At 36.9% G+C, this 19,307-nt stretch overlaps 1 protein-coding gene across 1 annotated transcript in view; it reads right to left on the reverse strand.

The window, feature by feature from the left end:
- Nucleotides 1–2,011: 2,011 nt before the first annotated feature.
- LOC309683213 (long-chain fatty acid transport protein 6-like) overlaps nucleotides 2,012–19,307 on the reverse strand; it is a gene marked incomplete at its 5' end in the record, with an annotated part of 43,404 nt that continues 26,108 nt past the window's right edge. Inside the window, 5 exons of the mRNA XM_082497425.1 lie at nucleotides 2,012–2,279; nucleotides 4,391–4,521; nucleotides 6,503–6,600; nucleotides 7,211–7,409; nucleotides 9,172–9,262. Of these exons, the coding sequence (XP_082353551.1) occupies nucleotides 2,103–2,279; nucleotides 4,391–4,521; nucleotides 6,503–6,600; nucleotides 7,211–7,409; nucleotides 9,172–9,262 (696 nt within the window). The 3' untranslated portion in view covers nucleotides 2,012–2,102. The remainder of the gene's footprint in view (nucleotides 2,280–4,390; nucleotides 4,522–6,502; nucleotides 6,601–7,210; nucleotides 7,410–9,171; nucleotides 9,263–19,307) is intronic.

Here is a 19,307-nt window from a genome sequence, read left to right on the forward strand (position 1 = left end):
ACATATCCATGGGAAATGTGACCTTTTGCTGCAACATGCTTCAGCGCCTCTGCTGGCACCTAACCTACTGGCTAAAAGAAAGAAAACTACTGGATTGAAAATAATATACTGTTTTCCCTTAGGAAATACAGAGCCTGTGGTTCTGTAGATTTTCCCTTTATTATTTTCTTCGTGTCATAAGCATCCCATCTCTTGAGACAGGGCATGGGACAGGACTCTTTTACTAGCCTTTGAAAACAGGCAGATTGCCCAGCCTGACTTGGTTACACTGAGGAATACAGGGGATTAGCTCTAATTCTGTATTCCTCTAGTGGTCACAGCTGGGAAACAAACACCTATCAGCTGCTCAAACCAGCTAAATTGGGAGAGCCCTGCTGCTGCTGAAATACACCGCAGAGCTTAGAAACACCAATTGGCTGCCCTAGTAGTGTACAGACAATGAAAGTTAGCACACACGCAGTTTTCTTCCTCTAATGCTCTCTCCACCCTAACCACTCCACACAGAAGCAATCATCTTCTGCATTTTAGGTACTTCACAAAATAAGCCACCAAACGGCGATGCTTATTAACAGTATTTTATTTCATTTTATTTCCTTTTTTTTTTTTTTCAGAAAGGTATTAACTTGTTACTTTACTCTTTTTTCTTTTTTTCCCCTCTCATTTCTGTTGCATCTAAGTGGTAGAACCTTTTCACTAGTCATAAACAGTATCAACTACTGTAAAGTAAAATAAATAAAAAAACGAATATGGTATTCAGAAATATAACCAAGATATGAATCTTCATATGTTTTTTACTGTGTCCTTGGTTTGGGTTTTTAAGGAAAATCTCTGAAAGTGATAATCAGATAATCAATAGTTGACACAGGTTCTAATGTTGTTAGATGAACAAAGTAGAAAGAAAAAAGAAAAGATTTTAAGTATGTTACATCCTACTCTTTTATGAGAGCCTGGTTTAATAGCAAAGTTATGACAGAAGAGAGACTTCTGACGCCCAGTGTCGAAGCGAGTTGCCCTTTCAGTATTCTATGATACTGCTTCCAGCTGATCAAAACTGGCATCACAATCCATTAGAGGGGGACACTGTGCAAGTAGTGTATCAAAATACGCAACAAAACAGGCTTTATCCAATCAGACTTAAACTGAGACAGAACACAATTTGGTTTAAATAGTCATATACTTTATTTTAAAACTTTTAAAAAGCAATGTGTTAGAGCATACAATTTAGAATTCCAAAATTTCTATTATATTTTATACTCATAAAATAATAATCTCTGGCAGTCATTAATAAGAGTAAGGAAGCTATTTGTTAGTCAATATGCATTACAAAGTGCTGTAATAATGCTTTTTATGCTATATAAATGATTTTCCCCATTAAGTGTGCGCATTTTTTCTGCCTATTGTCAATCTGCTGCTAAACATTTCACAGAAGTTTGCTGTCTTCAGAATCTGACACTCCAAAGAGCCAGTTTAACAAATGAAAGAGCTTGATTATGACAAAAAAAATCTCAGCAGTGATGGTAATATAAACCTCTTAGTTTTGGGTTTGTTTGGAGGGCTTTCTTCAGCTTCACTCTCTTTCATTTTATGTCCCATCAAAAAAGTCCTCTGCAGAAGACATTTTTCTTTCAACCACTGTCAAATATTTATTTCTGAAAATATATATCCCCAAGTATATATTAAATGTAAACTACATTTTAAAAAGATGTTACTGGCATATTTTCACTCTCTAGAAACAACAACTTGTGCCACAATATCTTTATATGTTGAATCTTTTTTTACTGTTTAACACCACATATCATTCATATTCATTTATTACTACGAAAAACTACCAGACTCAGCATTTAAATTCCAAAATTAAGATAAAATAGATTTCAGTCACGTTTTACAGGTCATTTACTGAGAAATTGGTCTCAAGAGGTAAAAAATGATTAGTGAACAACAGTGATCAAGTGAGGAAAGACACAAGACATATCTGAATGTAAATATCAAGTATATAAAATATTAGTCTGGATAACTATGTATAAAGACAGGTGATCAACACTACTGTTTTCTCATATAGTAGCTTGTATAGACTGTCCCTTAATAGCCTATTATTAGGTTAATTAAAGTTTTATCTTCCCAGATAAGATCATCTCATGTACTTCTTTGGTTAACAAGACATATGCCTTCTTAGAATTATCTAAAAAATAAAGAGGATCAGTAATTGTAGATGGATTAAAACCTTCATCCACCAGTCGAAATTTTTGTTGTTTGAATGTTCCAGTCATTTCCATTTTTTCCTATTGAAGAGAGAAAGATTTGTTACTCAATACAAGAGCTTCTTTTCTTTCCTCACATTCACATTTGTTTTTGAAAATCTTACCTCATATAAGGTTAATACTGTTTATTCTCGTTAAGCTGGAAAACTAGAAATTTTGGTTCTGGGTGTTGTCGTGGACCAACACCCAGAGACACAGTGGAAAAAAGTTACAGCCCATTGCTTTCTTTATTGCTGTGCAGTGTCTCATTCGGTGTAGCCCCAGCCTGCCTGAGACAATCTAGCTTCTTCGTTTGAGCACAGTCTAAAACTACACATCATAAAGAATCTGAGAGTAAAAACTGCCACTATCAAGAACTTATTCCTGATAAAACTCCCAAAATTCTCTGTATCTATGATTATTGCCACCTTAAATAAATGGTTGAAAGAATCACATACTAAATCAGCCATACTCATATTCAGCCAGATCCAAATAAAGGCGGATGTTTACCACATATTTTATAATGTTTTCAAGCTTCTTTTCCATGTCACTGTGTCCCTTGGAAAAAGTAGTGGGAGGAATCTCTAGTGCGACTCTTTTCTCTATCCTCCCTGCTGCTTCTCAGCCCCACTTTATGACCTCTCTACATTATCTTCTCTTCTGTCTTTACATTTCTATATATATGCAAACAATCTCTGAAAATGAAAACTTAAGTATTATCTCCAAGAACTCAGAGCTATTGTGTCTACTCCAGATCTACTTCCAGATTGTATCTACCTGCTTTTGTTGGTATAAGAAACATTCTGACATCTTCTAAAGTACGATTACATATCAGATAAAGCTCAATAGGTTTTTAATTTTTTTTTAATTTTAAAATTTTAAATTTTTTTTTAAATTTTTTTTCTCTTGAAGTTCCACCCACTACCTTCTTTCTTGGTTAATGACAGCAGTACCAACAGCAATTAATCTGTAATGTAAGCATTTAAATTCTAATCAAAGTTCCACATATTCAATACCCAGGCTACCTCCAAGATTCAGATACCTTTTGCCCAGCATAAAGGCTTTTTTATGCCCTGTATAGCAATAAATCTAGACTAGGTTCTCATCATTTTGTAAACTGACTACTGCAACATTCTCAAGTGTAATCTTGCTTGCTTGTACCAGAATGCTGCTTCAAAGGGTATCTTCCTGGACTTACGAGATATATGTATATATACACACACATATATTTCAATTTCAAGGTCTTTCATAGCCTCCACCTTTTCCCCTCTTTATTCTGAATGAGTATTCAATCTCTGATCGACCCAGGGAACAAACTTCCATAACTTCTCTTTTCAATGATTATTTTTTTCATCTTCTCCTCAGACTTAGGAGACTTCCTTCATCAACATCTTTGAAAACATTTTTCTGTTTGCCTTTGTCATGATGTTTTCAAAACACTTATCGGAAATGAAGATGCTCATCAGACTTCACTTACTGTGATGATCAGCATTCTGTGTTTTCTATACTATCCCATTTTTTTCTAGCCATATCTAGTACCTTGGATTACATTTACAATTTTAACTCTTGGGGGGGGGGACGACGACCATTTTTTTTCCTCAAATTGGATAGTACTAGTACACAAATAGCGATGACTTTGATGATTATAGTGGAGACGATAATATATGTTTTAATTCACCTTTTCAATTTACCTAGTACCTTTTAAAATGCTTTAATGTCATTATGTTATACAGCAAATAACATTTCATTTACTGTGCACAACCAGTATCTGCTTTAGCTCTACTTCTCTATTCTCTCATTTCGACTGAATAAAATGGATTTTAGATTGTTTTCTCTGGATGCCATTGTTCACATTTTACTAATCTGAATCTTTTTGTTTTTCCCATGTTCATGCTTCTAATCCCCCTAAATCCTTTTGTATGATCTCTATCCTTACTTATTTGTACAATTCCTCCCATTTTAACATAATCTGAAAATTTTATTGACTTTTTATGTAATTCCTTTCCCAGGACCCCATTAATGAAGACAGCAATTAGGAACAGTTCTAAAACTAATCAAGTGATATATGAACAAGCACTTTCTGTTACTCATTTAGCCACCTCTGTGTTAAATGATGTAGGTGTTTGCATGCGCTGTGCAGTAATGCAGCTTACCTGGACTCTTAAAAAAAGAGGACAAGCATAACTTGGTAGATAGGTCACTACTTGCTTATACATTTGCTCCAAGTCTAATGTTGTATTCTGCTTTAAAATAAGAGAGGCCATTCCTGCTTTTCCTTCATGATCTGGGGGAAAGACAGCGAGATGAGAACTTTAAAACATGAACAAAGTTAACATTTTAGTGATCAATCTTACAAAAAAGAACTGTAGTGTATTAATAAACTGACAGTCATAAATCATTTTCTGAGTTTCAGTAAAGCTGGAAGATTACATTCATATTTTATATGGTATTACATATACTTGGAGATCATTCAAGTGGTCAATTAAGCAATAGTGCTGTAAATGAGTTTGGCAGGTGAGAGTAAACAGAGTCCCATGCTCAATATTAATCAATAAATATGGATAAGCATCAACACCATTCGTCTCTGAAAAACAAGAGTGCTGAGCCTCTTTCCTGGATTAGCTAATTATGTCTTCTCTTCAGTTTTAGCCTTCCTCTCTTGCCAGTATCTTCTCTCAAACCTGGATCTGAATGTTGTTAATGGAGAGAGATACTAAAATTTCTTACTGGTTTGTCTGGAAAGAGAGAGCACTGTGGGTCTATGGGAAAGACCCAAACGGGTAAAATAGAAAAGCAATGAACTTCGGCAATCAAAAATAACTGCACACCTTAGCCATCAGCTAGTAATAACAGCAGAAACATTCTGCCAACTTTATCTTTTGTCTCCTTTCTATATTTTTTTTGTCTAATGCTGAGGAACTTGATTTGTTTATGTTTAAGTGCAATTATCAAGACAGTTGCATACAATGGGTAGGAATCTGCAGGTAAATGCTGTACAGGAAATAAGAAGCTCTCATATTTTTGAGTCTGATTTTCAGTCAGTCTTCTTTATTATGATCTTTCTTGTTGTGTGGCTTTAAACTAGAGGCAAATGACACTCTTTTATCATTTTGTGGTGGGCTCACCCTGGCCAACAACCAAACATCCAGCCAGCTTCTCACTCCCTCCCTTCTCCCATGGGATGGGAAGGGAACAGAAGGAAAGCAGGAAGACTGATGTATCAAGATAATGGCAGTTTAATAGGGAAAGCATAAGCTGCATGCACAAGCAAAGCAAAACCAGGACTTCATGCACTATTTCCCATTGTCAGGCAGATGTCCAGCTATTTCCTGCAGGGCAGGGGCTCACTCAGCACATGCGGTGGTTGCTTGGGAAGACAAATACCATAACCACAAATGTCTCATCCTCTTCCTTTCCCCAAGCTTTTATTACTGATCATGGCATCATATGATATGGAATAACGCTTTGGTCAGTTTGGGCCTGCTGTCCCACCTACGTCTGCTCCCAACTTCTTGCCTGTCCCCAGCATACTCACCACAGGGAGAAAGCCTTGATACTGTGCAAGCTTTGTTCAGAATAGCCATGTGTTGGTAAGTTATCAACACTGTTTTAGCCATCAGTAGAAAGCACAGCACCACATGGACAGCTATAAAGAAACTTATCTCTACCCCAGCCCCACCTAGTACACATTTTAAAAAAAGATTTAGCATGCATGGAAATCAAGCCCAGATGGTCTAATGAAAATTAACCCCAAAAAACTATTAAAAAGAAAATAATGTATTTTCTTTCTTAAAAATTTATTTATTTTTCTCTTAATTTTCTTTTTCACCTAGCCCTTGGTTTTGTAATATATCTGTTTACAGATGGTTTATGAAGCTAAGTGAAAAGTGAAATAAGACAGAACTGTGTCTTCATACACTTTCCTTTAGAGTTACTTTAATTCTTACCTTGTTGACATTTTATTTTGACACATGGATGTGTGGATTTTTCACGGATGTGAATTTAATAAATCTTTAAACTTTAATTTAGATTATGTAGCTATCACAAATTCATGAAAGATAACTTCTCAAAAATACACATGACTGCATACACAAAAAAACCCACATGACTCACTGGCTCATTCGCAATCTGGTTGTATTTTCATTATCTACACCTACATGGTCCAATCACAAGTGATTTATAGGTTTAAAACATGAAATACAAGAGTTATGAGGGTTAAAATCTAACCTAGGGGAAGAAAAACATATAGCCAATGCTTCTTTTACCTGGCACAGATACCCCATACACATTTGCTTCTTGTATGAAGTCCAACATTACAATGACATCAGAAACTTCTGTAGTTGCAACATTCTCCCCTTTCCATCTAGAACATGTGAAAAAATAATTTAATCCCATGAAAACATACAGGTACCTCTACTTTAAAAAAAACATTAATTTTAGGAGGAACTCCATTCATTTCAGACTAACACCACCTCAAACTTGTTCCCGTTGGTCACATTGGTACGTTGATCTGATCACCAGAAGACAATACTTGCAATTCAAATGGTACTGGGTATTAGCTATCAATATAAAGCACAATGAAAACTTATCATAATCTGATAACAGTTTTCAAAATTTTGACATGTATCTAAACATATCAAATGTGACCAGTCTTTCCTATTTCATACATTTTTCTCCACTTCAGTATCCAACTTCCTTGCTCACAGCAAAACCATCACTAGTTACTACGTTCATTGGAAAGACTGTTCAAAGAGCTGTAATTCTACAAAACATTCTGGAATTGAACTATCCAGCTCCATGGGAACAATTTTTACAAAATTAAGCCCCTATGATCCACTTCAAGATCATTATAAACTACATCGCAATAGTGATAAACTGAGCACTTCTGGTTGAAAACAAATAGAACAGTATTATTCTATTCTGCATGTCCATGCTTTTTAATGAAGAAATGTGAAAAGAAACAATGATTATACCTGAAGGTATCTCCAATCCTGTCCCAAAAATAAAGAAAATTCTCATGGTCTTGAACCATTAGATCTCCAGTATTAAAATAAAGATCTCCCTTCTTAAATACCTCACAGAGTAATTTCTTTTCAGTGTGTCTCTTATTGCCAGCATAACCAAAGAAGGGGTTCTTCGCATTGACTTTGGAAATGAGAAGACCAGCCTCACCTATACAGAGAAGTTGAAAGAATGTAAACCTAGGGTATCACTGCACAACTCCTGTACTTTACATTATTATTAATTTGGAACATATGATTTTACAAGACCAGGAACCAAGTTTGGCAGGGTTCAGCACGTAAGACCTAATAATAAAAACTTACCTGTTTCTACTGCTTTACAATTCCTGCAGTTACCTCTACATGCAAAGTGACCATAAAGACACAGTACAATATTGTCCACTGAAATTCCCAGTCTTTTGTGTTTCTTCCTGATGACTCATCAAACAGCTTTCTCCCAGAACTGCTATTTATCAATTGTGAGTTCACTAGTAGGTTTGCTACTTTCTCAAAGTGCACACTTCAAGTGAATAATATCTCCAACTCCCCACACCTTACTGAATTTCCAGTGATGAGTCTCAACTTCCATCAGCTTCCTACTGAAAAACTAGTGTTAATAAAAAGCAAATGTTGAACCCAGGCATTAAATTCCTACTTAGTCTCCTTTCAGGAGTTCTGAGAACACTTCTTAAGAATTTTCATTGTGATATAGCAGCATTGCTACCTTTTTGGAGTAAAATATAAAAGTTTTAATATAACTTTTTTTTTTTTTTTTTCTCAAAAAAATGGGGAGAGGTGGGGATAGGATTATCCTGTTATGCATGTAGAGTATCAGGGTGTTCGTTTGCTGAAAGTGGAATAGTTGTATGTACTCCTAATATTTTGGAAGCACATTCTGAACAATAAAGTTGAAGAGTTACATTACTTTGGATCAGTGACAGATTATAAACATGAAAATATACACAAATAAAAATGTGTCAAAAGGTATGCACAGTTTTTAATTTAAGGCCACCTGCTCATAAAAGTGCTGTGCCTTTTTTCCATAAGTTGGTAGTGTTTATGGTGAAAGCATTTAGTTCACTTTAGTGTCACTGCGGCCATGATGCTCTGAAGATACAGGGCATGGGTAAGAAAAAATCTCCAGATAGAGATGATACTTTTTATTAGACTGAATGATATAATTGGAAAAAAAATATAGATCAGATGTCTAATTAGGGCATGTGTTCCCTTCAAAGCCCACTCTGACATCCCTACAGATAATTTCCTATAAATTGTCATGTTTTGGGGACCGTATTTTCCTGAAAGAGCCCATCTTTGATTAACACCTGTGAGAGAATCTCTTAAGTTCTTTGAAAAACCTGCTTCAGCTTCCTGATAAAACTGACCTTTAATATCAGTTTTTCTTGCTTCAGCTTCCAGGCATTAACTATAGCTGTTATATTCCTATAGTACAACAGATACCTGATAAACACTTTGAAAATAAGTATAATCAAGAGATACCAGATATTTGATAAGTATTTTGAAGACGGCTATAATCAAGTAACCTCTTTAAAAAAAAATAAAATAAGCATTTGCTTTAATTCTGCAGTCTTTCTTGCAGATCTCTTAGGTAACCATCTCACTATGTTAACCTCCTTTAAAAAACACAGATGTCATTATCTACATATTCAGAGGTAATATCACATCACTACTTTTGAACACTCTTCTTCTGTGAATATACCCAAGGATCTTCTAAGTGCTTCTGGTGTCAGCACTGGTATGTTTAATAATGTTCTGTCTTAGATCAAAAATCATATTGCTTTTGTCAGAGCAAAGAGTAATAGCTGATGTTGGCGTAGTACAGTAACACAATTGCAAAGCTCCTTAAAAAAAATCTCTGGAGTATTTGTATTACAATCAAAAGGCCGTTATATCCTATTAAAATACATACTTACCTTTCTTAACTTTTTCACACCAACCATGCTTATTTCTAATTGGTTCATCTTTTTGGAAATCATACTTGATTAAATCAAATGGGAAAAAAAGCTAAAAAAGAGAAAAAAGGTCACCAGTTATTAATCTACACAGTGACATCTGGTGGCAGCAAATATAAGCAAGGAAAACTACTCCAGTGTTGCTCATCTAAAAGTAGAATGTAGTTTCATTTAAAACTGCAAATAATCTGTACATCAACTTACACCATTTGGTGGAGGTAAGCAACAGCAACGCCAAAACATTTTTAAAATCTTGTAACTTTCAAAAATACGTGGTGAAGACATAGAACTGTAATTTTGTTAACTTTCTTACAAGTTAGTTATCGGATCCACATGTCATTGGGAGAGCCTTCATGAGTTGGGATATCTGGAATTTAACAGATATTTAATGGTGGTGGCTGATATGAAAAGTGTTTTGGGGGTCTTCTGGCAAAACAAAGGCCTAAATTTCCTTGCAAAGAGAAACCTGCTTGCTGTTGGGCTTTCCTCTTTACTAGCCTCAGGTTTCCCTCAAGCTTTCTCAGGCTGGTATATGGTGGAAAGGCTTAACATGAGCAGCAGCAGAAGGACACACAGTCCCGTGTTGTTTGACCCGGTTATGTAGCTGTGGATATTCCACAGTTATATCAGGGTTTGTTCTGCATTTTTCTGAAATACTGTGAACCCCTGAGCCCTGACACTGCTGACCTAACTGACCTCCTAGTTATGTTCTACAACTAACCCTCCTCTTGTGTAAGGATCACAGAGAATGTGGTTCTGAGCAAGCTGAAGGAGAGGGCATTATGCTCTTATCAACACTATAAATTGCAATACTATTTTTCTCCAATATACAGTCTGACTCTTATTTTGCTTCATTTTTCTACTGTGATACAAATCCAAATTAGACCTTTGAGAGACATTGACAGATACTATACGCCTGACACTATATGGACCACTGTGTTTGCAGTTATTATCCTAAAGCTTCAGTTTACCCAGATGGGGATTCTGATTTCTCTTTTCATAAAGAAGTGTATCAGCAATCTATTTAACAACTAGTCAAACCAAGGATATACAATTATCTTCTCCTGGAGAAATCTTGGCAAGCAGAGAAACCAATTTTAAAAACATACAAATATACACCTGCACTCTTCACTATGAAGAAGTGCAATATAATTTAAGGATTGTGCTATGAAAGTGATTGAAGTAAAGGGTAGGATGCCAAAACATAAATCCCTTTGCTTTTCTGCAACTTATTTGGATGAAGAGTTGCATAATTATTTTATCCTAATTTGAAATGTTACTGTAGCTATATCACATCATTTTGTTTTAAAGAAAGTCTGAATAAATAGCAACTTGAATCAAACATCAAGCACAAAATCTCAGCCTCATATGGATGAACTTGTTTCACTGAGTCTTTTTAATGTTCACCACTGTATTTGCCTTCTACCCTCAGTCTGAAACAAAAACATATTTTTAACAGTTGATCAAAGGAAAAAGGTAATAGCGTGCAAAATCAAGTCATGATCTGAGAACTGGACAGTTTTTGAATAAAGTGAAGAGTATTTTTTTAATAACTACAGACTATAGCATTTACCAAAGTCAGGAATTTAAGAGCCAAACAGTTCACCTTAATTCGAAAATAACTATTATTCTTGATGAACAGAATGGGAAGTATTCATAATAAACACAAGTCATGTCTTCTTAGAGTCTTTCGGCTGTCTACATTGAATGCTGTTCTTTTTCACTTTCTTTTTTACATTGATGTTTAATTCTTTAATAGGTTTCATATGACTGACCAAATGCAATGAATAATACAAATAATAAGAATGAAATGGTATAAAAGGAAATGTTATTCCAATATTTTTGTGTTTGATTAGAACAGCAGCGTGCCCTGTCCAGTTCCATTTTTATCTGTTCATTCCTCCATAGCTCAATAGCTGTATTTTGTCAACATATTAGTCTGTATGATGCATTAAGTTGTTACAAGCACTCAAACTTTAAGTGTCTGAGATGATCTAAAAACTTGAGACTTTTACTGTATTCATATTGCTGCATACATCTTTAGTGCCTGCAACTTTAGAGTATTAACTATGCCTATGGCAGTTAGCTTTTTGAAATAATAGTCATGCAAATACATAATGAAAAGGAGAAAACAGCACATACTGCATTAGACATGCATAACGAAACTATGCCAATACACATTCTGTGCAAACAGCTCTCTCTGTGCAAACAGCTTTGTTGTCATATTAAATACTGGAAAATGAAAGCTCCAGAGCAAAGCATTTAGTCTGGGTACAGGCCTACATTTATTTTATCTAATTACTTAAAATTTATTGGAAAACAGGGCCTGAGCTGTTGAAGCATTACCATATTATTTTCACACAGTACTGCATGCAGCATTCATCATTTTAATCTACATTTTACTCCCTAAAGCACCACATAAATGTACCAAGCAAAAAGCATAATTTATCTAGCTGAAACTTAAAATGAGTTAAACTGCAACATTACTGTCTGTTTGCTGGATGTTGTCTAGTAACAGCATCCCACACCCTGCCCCCTTTTTTCTTAATTTAGTGGAAAAGTATGAATTCAAATATTTTTTCGGAAATACTTTTGAAATTCCTAAATTAAATTTATAGTGAGCGCTCACAGAATCTTCACCAGAGAACAAAGATCACAGGCTATTGCTTTTTATTTAGTTATTTTTTTTTAGAGATGAGATATTCTTGAATTCTGTAGGAGAATATCTGTTTGATAAAACAATGCATTACATTACAAGCCTGGAGTACTGCATACAGCTCTGGAGTCCTCAGCACAGGAAGGAAATGGACCTGTTTGAGCAGGTCCATAGGAGGGCCACAAGAATGATCAGAGGGATGGAATACCTATCCTATGAGGACAGGCCAAGAGAGTTGGGGTTGTTCAGCCTGGAGAAGAGAAGGCTTAAAGGGGGCCTACAGGAAAGATGGGGACAAATGACAAACTTTTTAAAAGGGCCTGTTGTGATAGGAGAAGTGGTAATGTCTTTAAACTAAAAGAGGGTAGATTTAGACTAGATAGAAGGAAGAAATTTTTTACAATGAGGGTGCTGAGACACTGGAACAGGTTTCCCAGAGAGGTGGTAGATGCCCCATCCCTGAAAACTTTCAAGGAGAGGTTGGACAGGGGTCTGAGCAACCTGATCTAGTTGAAGATGCCCCTGCTCATTGCAGGGAGTTGGACTAGATGACCTTTAAAGGTCCCTTCCAACCCAAACTATTCTGTAATTCTATGATTCTATTTCCTATATTTAGTTCCAAGCATCTTAAAAAAGCCAAATGTAAGAAAAAACAAAATAATTCCGGAGCAGAGCATACTATCATAATATTTTATAAATGTTTTAAAAATACAATTGTAATGCCTCATTTATGTTGTAAAAGCAGATGTATAGGTCCTCCACAGTTTTTTTAGAGAAAGTAAACAAAACTAAAAAAAAACTTTCAAAGCTATGCTTAATATTAACTGAATCACCACATATTATAATAAAATAACTTGGAATATACTTGAAGCACCTTAGATAACTTAGATAACTTAGCTCAAAACTAGTAAAAAAAATAGAAACAACACTGATTTTTATTGGCCAATGAACTTTAGAGCTTCAATTGCTTGGATTAACACTTGCCAATGTTCCTCCTGCAAATCCGGTTTTCCAGGGTCTTCAGATTTGCTTAAACCTAACTTTGTTTACTTCTAAAGTAAAAAGAATCTCTTCTGCCACTTAAGTTCTAGGACTGTATGAAAAAAGTGTAAAATACTAATTCTGCATTTCTGTTTGAAAGACAGAATATTTTATATGTTGAAACGATTTATGATTTGTTATAAGATTTAAATCTTTCTCAGCTCAAAGCTGATTTTGATCCCCACAGTTTTGAGTAAGAGATTTAGATTCTTGTAATATTTGGAATACTTGTGCTTAAAATAATGAAAACATACATTTATAAAGAAAGTTTGGAATATTTTTTTTACATGCCCTTTTTTCAGGTGTACTCACCATGGGTTATTTTTAGCCCTTCTTACAAGCTTCCTTGGATCTCATTAGTCCCACTCTCCCATTGCGTGTTCTCTGCCATCACTCAGAATTTATTTCAGTGTAAGAAAGGGATTTATATATATATTTGGTAACATGACTGAGAGTCTCACAGATTTTTTCCATATCACATTTAGATAAATACACACATAATGCATGTCATTACAATAAAATCAATCATTAATATTATCTACATACATATGTATACCACATATAAATATTAAACAGTGATTTACTATATTACTACTATACTAATCTATACACTATCTTCTTTGTAAAACATTGTTTTACCAGCTAAAAAGCTATTCAGAGGCTCCTACTTTTCTGTTAATTGATTGTATATGAACATGGTTATTGAAGGATTTATTCATACACCATAGGGATGCTTTCAAGCACATAAACCAACCCCTCTTATATAAAGAGCATAGTGTGAAAATAAACAAGTGCAAACAAGAGCACTGCTTCAAGTTAACATCTCAAACACAGTGGCTTCTTGGATGTCTGGCAACTTCTATAACATTCATCTATTTCTTCCTATTAATTTATGTCTTCCAAATTATTTATGAAAATTAATGTGTTATGTAGAATCTTAATATTTATCACAAGTATTTTTCCCCAACCCTTGGCAGTTACTGACAGAAAAGTTACTTTGTTCACTCTGAGAGCTAGTTTGTCTTTTAAACTTTTGTCTGCATTTCACCTTTAGAAACTGTGTCATTTCCACTATCTACAACAGAAATGCCTTCCTATTTCTTTTCCTTTTTTCCTGCTAAAAATATAATACTTTGAACCTACCTGCTATTATTCCCACTATACGCTCAATATCTGTATGTATGGGGGTTTTATGCTGCTTTTACTTCATTCCGACTTGCAATTATGCCAGGAGAAAGACAGCACGTTTCTTCCTTCTCCTTTACTGTATCACATATATGAACACATAAGCATCTGTCTCCCTTTCTCAGTTCTCTTTCTTTTTATTCCCAGTTTAAGAAATAGGTGTTTAGAAAATCCCTAGAGAGTATGTCTAAGGGTGTCTCCTTGTATAGTCCATGTTCCAAGAGAATAATGTTTCAGAAGTTGTTGTAGAACATCTTTGAAGAAATAAAAAAGAAGAGAAATCGGATGGCTGGGCCCTGTCTGTCCCATTCTCTGCTTTCGAGCAGAAAACAGTCTCCCTTTTTAACTTCAGATCATTCACGGGTCAACAAATCAGAAATGAAGCTGCTCTCCTTTACATATTGCTAGATGTCGAGCAGTTGTCATTCAGACTGAAGTAAAACAAACACAACAGCTACACTTCAGAATGCATTTTTAATAATCTGTAACCTGTAAAATGAATTAAAAAAAAAAACCCACAACAAATGCCTGAAATAAGTCAAAGTGAACTTATCTATGACATTAAAATACATCGTTTGTGTCACGATACTCATAGACTGTAATCAAAAACACATATAAAAGGTCCCCAAACTTAAGTATTTGTTTAAATATGTACTTGTTTAAAAAAAAAAAAAATCACTAAAAGGTATGTGTCATGATATTTTCAACATTCCTTCTCTTTCTTAACCTCTTCTACACTTTTATGAAACTGTACTAATATCTAATAAGCCCTTGTTCATGTCAACACTACTCTGCTTCAGCATACGAGGGAGCTAGCTGCTCCTGCAAACAAGTCTGCAGCCTGAAGGAACTGCCATCCAGAGGAACTGCAACAGTGACAGAAGCAGAGCCCCAGTAATTAACAGAATGCAGAAATGTTAATGTGAGACCTGTAACTATTGTAATATTATCAGTATGTCATGTTGTTCCACTGACATAAATTCTTTCGAAGAGAGAGACCGTGTATGTCACACAACCATAAATGCTCTGGACCAAAATATATTACTTACAGAACAGCTCCTGATGGAGGAGTCTCTGAAAGCTTCTTAATTTGAAAGAGATTTCGGGCAGTTCTATTTCCACGTAAAATGGGTCACACGATCCACCCACTGACCTGGCTAGACATACCATACCTATGTAATCAAGGTGAGGTAGTTTGCCTCTGCACTGAATCTGGTTTTCGGTGACAACGTTCAGTCTTCCCTCAAACTCTACAGTCATAGAATGCCAAATGTATACACAATGGGGGAAGGGTTAGGAGCCAATACACCTCAGGCCCCTTGGAGAATGGCAGTAGCTAAATATTGAGCCCGCTTGCTAATAATGTGCTTTAGCTACTTCCCTTATGACAAAAACTACAGAAATAACTGAAGACTTACTGTAGATTTATTTCTAGGGAAAAGACAGTATTGAAAAAGACAGAATAAAATTGATTTCAAGCCAAGCAAAATGGAATGAATGGCTTTTTCTGTTCATAAAATATCTTATGGTCTTTCCATATTCATACTGAGTAAGCAAGGGGACAATCTATAATTATCTTAGCAGACTATACTGACGTTTCCATAGACCGTAACAGTTCCAACTTGGAGTAGTATATAAATTATAGAAAAGATGTCCAGTGAGATCAAGTATTCAGTTACAACTGCATTTATTTTTTAATTGGAGTTTGCATGAGCTATTTTTTCCTTCTAATCTGCAGTGACTAACTCAAATCATAAGTCCAATCATTAAAGAGGAAAAAGTAGGATGTTCATGTGCAAGAAACCCCCAAATAGTAATATTTTCCTTTGGAAACACAAACATCATATGTTACTGACATATGAAGTGCCACTATTAATTAATGCAAAACCTCCACACTACTTGATTAAAAATCATGGAATCACGGAATTTTCAGAGTTGGAAGGGACCTCTAGAGATCATCTAGTCCAACTCCCCTGCCAAAGCAGGATTGCCTAGAGCACATTACTCAGGACTGCATCCAGGCGCGTCTTGAAAATCTCCAGAGAAGGGGACTCCACAGCCTCCCTGGGCAGCCTGTGCCAGTGCTCTGTCACCCTCACCGTAAAGAAGTGTTTCCGTGTATTTGAACAGAACTTCCTATGTTCTAACTTGTGCTCATTGCCCCTCTTCCTGTTACTGGGAACCATTGAAAAGAGCCTGGCTCCATCCTCCTTCAACCCACCCTTTAGATACTTGTATGCATTAATAAGGTTTTCCCTCAGCCTTCTCTTCTCCAGGCTAAAGAGTCCCAGCTCTCTCAGCCTTTCCTCATAAGGGAGATGCTCCAAGCCCTTAATCATCTTAGTTGCCCTTCGCTGGACTCGCTCCAGCAGTTCCCTGTCCCTCTTGAACTGGGGAACCCAAAACTGGACACAGTATTCCAGTATTCCTGGCCTCACCAGTGCAGAGTAGAGGGGGAGAATGACCTCCCTCGACCTACTGGCCACACTCTTCCCTATGAAGCCCAGGATTCCATTGGCCTTTTTGGCAACAAGGGCACATTGCTGGGCCATGGATAATTTATTGTCTACCACGACCCCCAGATCCTTCTCCTCCTAGCTACTTCCTAGCAGGTCCACCCCTAACCTATACTGGTGCCTAGCATTCTTCCTTCCCAGGTGCAGGACCTTGCACTTGCTTTTGTTGAACCTCATTAGGTTCTTCTCTGCCCAGCTCTCCAGCCTGTCCAGGTCACGCTGGATGGCAGCACGGCCCTCTGGTGTGTCAACGACTCCTCCCAGTTTTGTGTCATCAGCAAACTTGCTGAGGATACACTCTGTCCCCTCATCCAGGTCATTAATGAATATATTAAACAAAATTGGACCGAGTATTGACCCCTGGGGGACACCACTGGTTACAGCCGTCCAACTAGACTCTGTGCCGCTGATCCCAGCCGTCTGAGTTCTGTCCCACAGCCAGCTCTCAATCCACCTCACTGTCACCTCATCTAGCCCATACTTCCTCAGCTTCCTAATAAGGATGTAATGGGAGACAGTGTCAAAAGCCTTGCTAAAGTCAAGGTAGATGACATCCACGACTCTCCCCTCATCCAGCCAACCAATTATAACATCATAGAAAGCTATCAGATTGGTCAAGCATTATTTACCCTTGGTAAATCCATGCTGACCACTTCCAATAACTTCCTGTTCCTCAACGTGTTTGAAGATGACATCCAGAATGAGTCGCTCCATTACCTTCCCAGGGACAGAGGTGAGACTAACCAGTCTGTAGTTCCCTGGGTCCTCCTTCTTGCCTTTTTTGAAGATCAGAGTGATGTCAGCCTTCCTCCTGTCCTCAGGCACCTCTCCTGTTCTCCACGACCATTAAAAGACGATGGAGAGTGGTCTAGCAATACCATCCGCCAGCTCTCTCAGCACTCACGGGTGCATGCCATCAGGGCCCATGGACTTATGAATGTCCAGCTTGGCCAAGTGGTCTCTGACATGGTCCTCCTCAACTGAGGGAAAATCTTCCTCTCTCCAGACCTTCCCCTTTGCCTTCAGAGTATGGGATTCGTGAGGGACAGCTTTAGCAGCGAAGACCGAAGAAAAGAAGGCATTCAGTAACTCTGCCTTCTCTGTATCTTCCACCACTAGGGCACCTGTCTCATTCACCAGTGGGCCTACATTTTCCCTAGTCTTCCTTTTTCTATTGATATACTGAAAGAATCTCTTCTTATTGTCTTTAACTGCAGTGGCCAAGCTGAGTTCTGATTGAGCTTTGGCCCTTCTCATTTTCCCCCCTACCTAGCTTTGTTATATCTTGATAGTCCTCATAAGTTGCCAACCACCTTTTCCAGAGAATGTAAACTTTCATGTTCTCTATTTAGCCAGGCTGGTCGTCTTCCCCGTCTGCTTGTTTTTCAAGACAAGGGGATGGCCTTCTCCTGCGCTTTTAAGAGCACCTGCTTGAAGTATGCCCAGCCTTCCTGGGCACCTTTGCTCTTCAAAACTGCCTCCCAAGGGACACTCTCAGCCATGCTCCTAAACAGGCTAAAGTCTGCCCTTCGGAAGTCCAAGGTGGTAGTTTTGCTGGCTCCCCACCTTACTTGATCAAGAATTGAAAATTCTGTCATTTCGTGATCACTCTGCCCAAGGCAACCTCCAACCTTTACATCCCCCACAAGACCTTCTCTGTTAACAAACAGTAGGTCCAGTAGGGCACTTCCCCTAGTTGGTTCCTTCACCAGCTGTGTTAGGAAGTTGTCTTCCACACACTCCAGGAACCTCCATGACTGTTCCCTCTCTGCTGCGTAATTATCTGTAATTAATACAGATGATTAAATTAATAAATAGGTAATTTCAAGTCTAATCCTTTATCTGCTGTAACCTTAACATAGTATTTCCAAAAGGCTAACTATTTATGACAAAACTCTTTCAAAAGTTCTGAAATACTGAAAACAAATTTACTCAGGTTTGGAGGAAATGTAAAATTTCATAAGATTAAAAAAAAAAAAAGGTTTAAAACAATTAAAGCATGTGACAGAAAAATTCTGAAACAAAAATTAACGTAAGCCCTAAGGTTCCTGGTTCACCCACTACTCCCTAAATTCCAGATTCCTGATTTCCTGTAGTGATTCCGTACCCTTCTAGAGACATTCATCAGCACCAGATGTCCACTGTACACACTAAAGAGCATCAGTCATGCAGAACAGAGACTCAGCAGAGTCGGTCTTCTTAAATTCCTGAGCTCTCAAAAGTTTCTGAAAAAAACCCAAAACACTAGCTTTTGTGGTGTTTTTCTGAGTGTTTCCAGGTTTATCCCTGCAGTCTGGGTTCCTATCCCAGAAGCGAAGAATTGCCCTGGCCCCAACTTGCAAAGTAGTCTGTGGTGATCGTAATGTGGTGATGCTGTACTGAAGCTGTGGATCCTGGAACCTAGAAACCTATTTGCACATCATCAGAAGATACCTCTGATGTATTTCCAAACAATAGTATTACATCATTCTCTGAAAAAAAAGTTTTGTCAGGACATTTTATTATCAGTTCTCCTCAGGAACACAAATGGCACTTAAGTCAGCATGATTTGTATATATAGACAGGTATCTCAGTATAGATTGGTATCTCGGTTAATTCACAAGTTCTAGGCCCTGCATGTAGTCCTATTTATTTCAAGAAGAGTAAAAATTGGCATAAATACCAACATATTGTTAAATATCTAGTCTCCTTGACAGAAA

The sequence above is a fragment of the Vanellus vanellus genome, assembly GCF_965231255.1.
Source record: "Vanellus vanellus genome assembly, chromosome: Z".
Classification (NCBI taxonomy): domain Eukaryota; kingdom Metazoa; phylum Chordata; class Aves; order Charadriiformes; family Charadriidae; genus Vanellus; species Vanellus vanellus.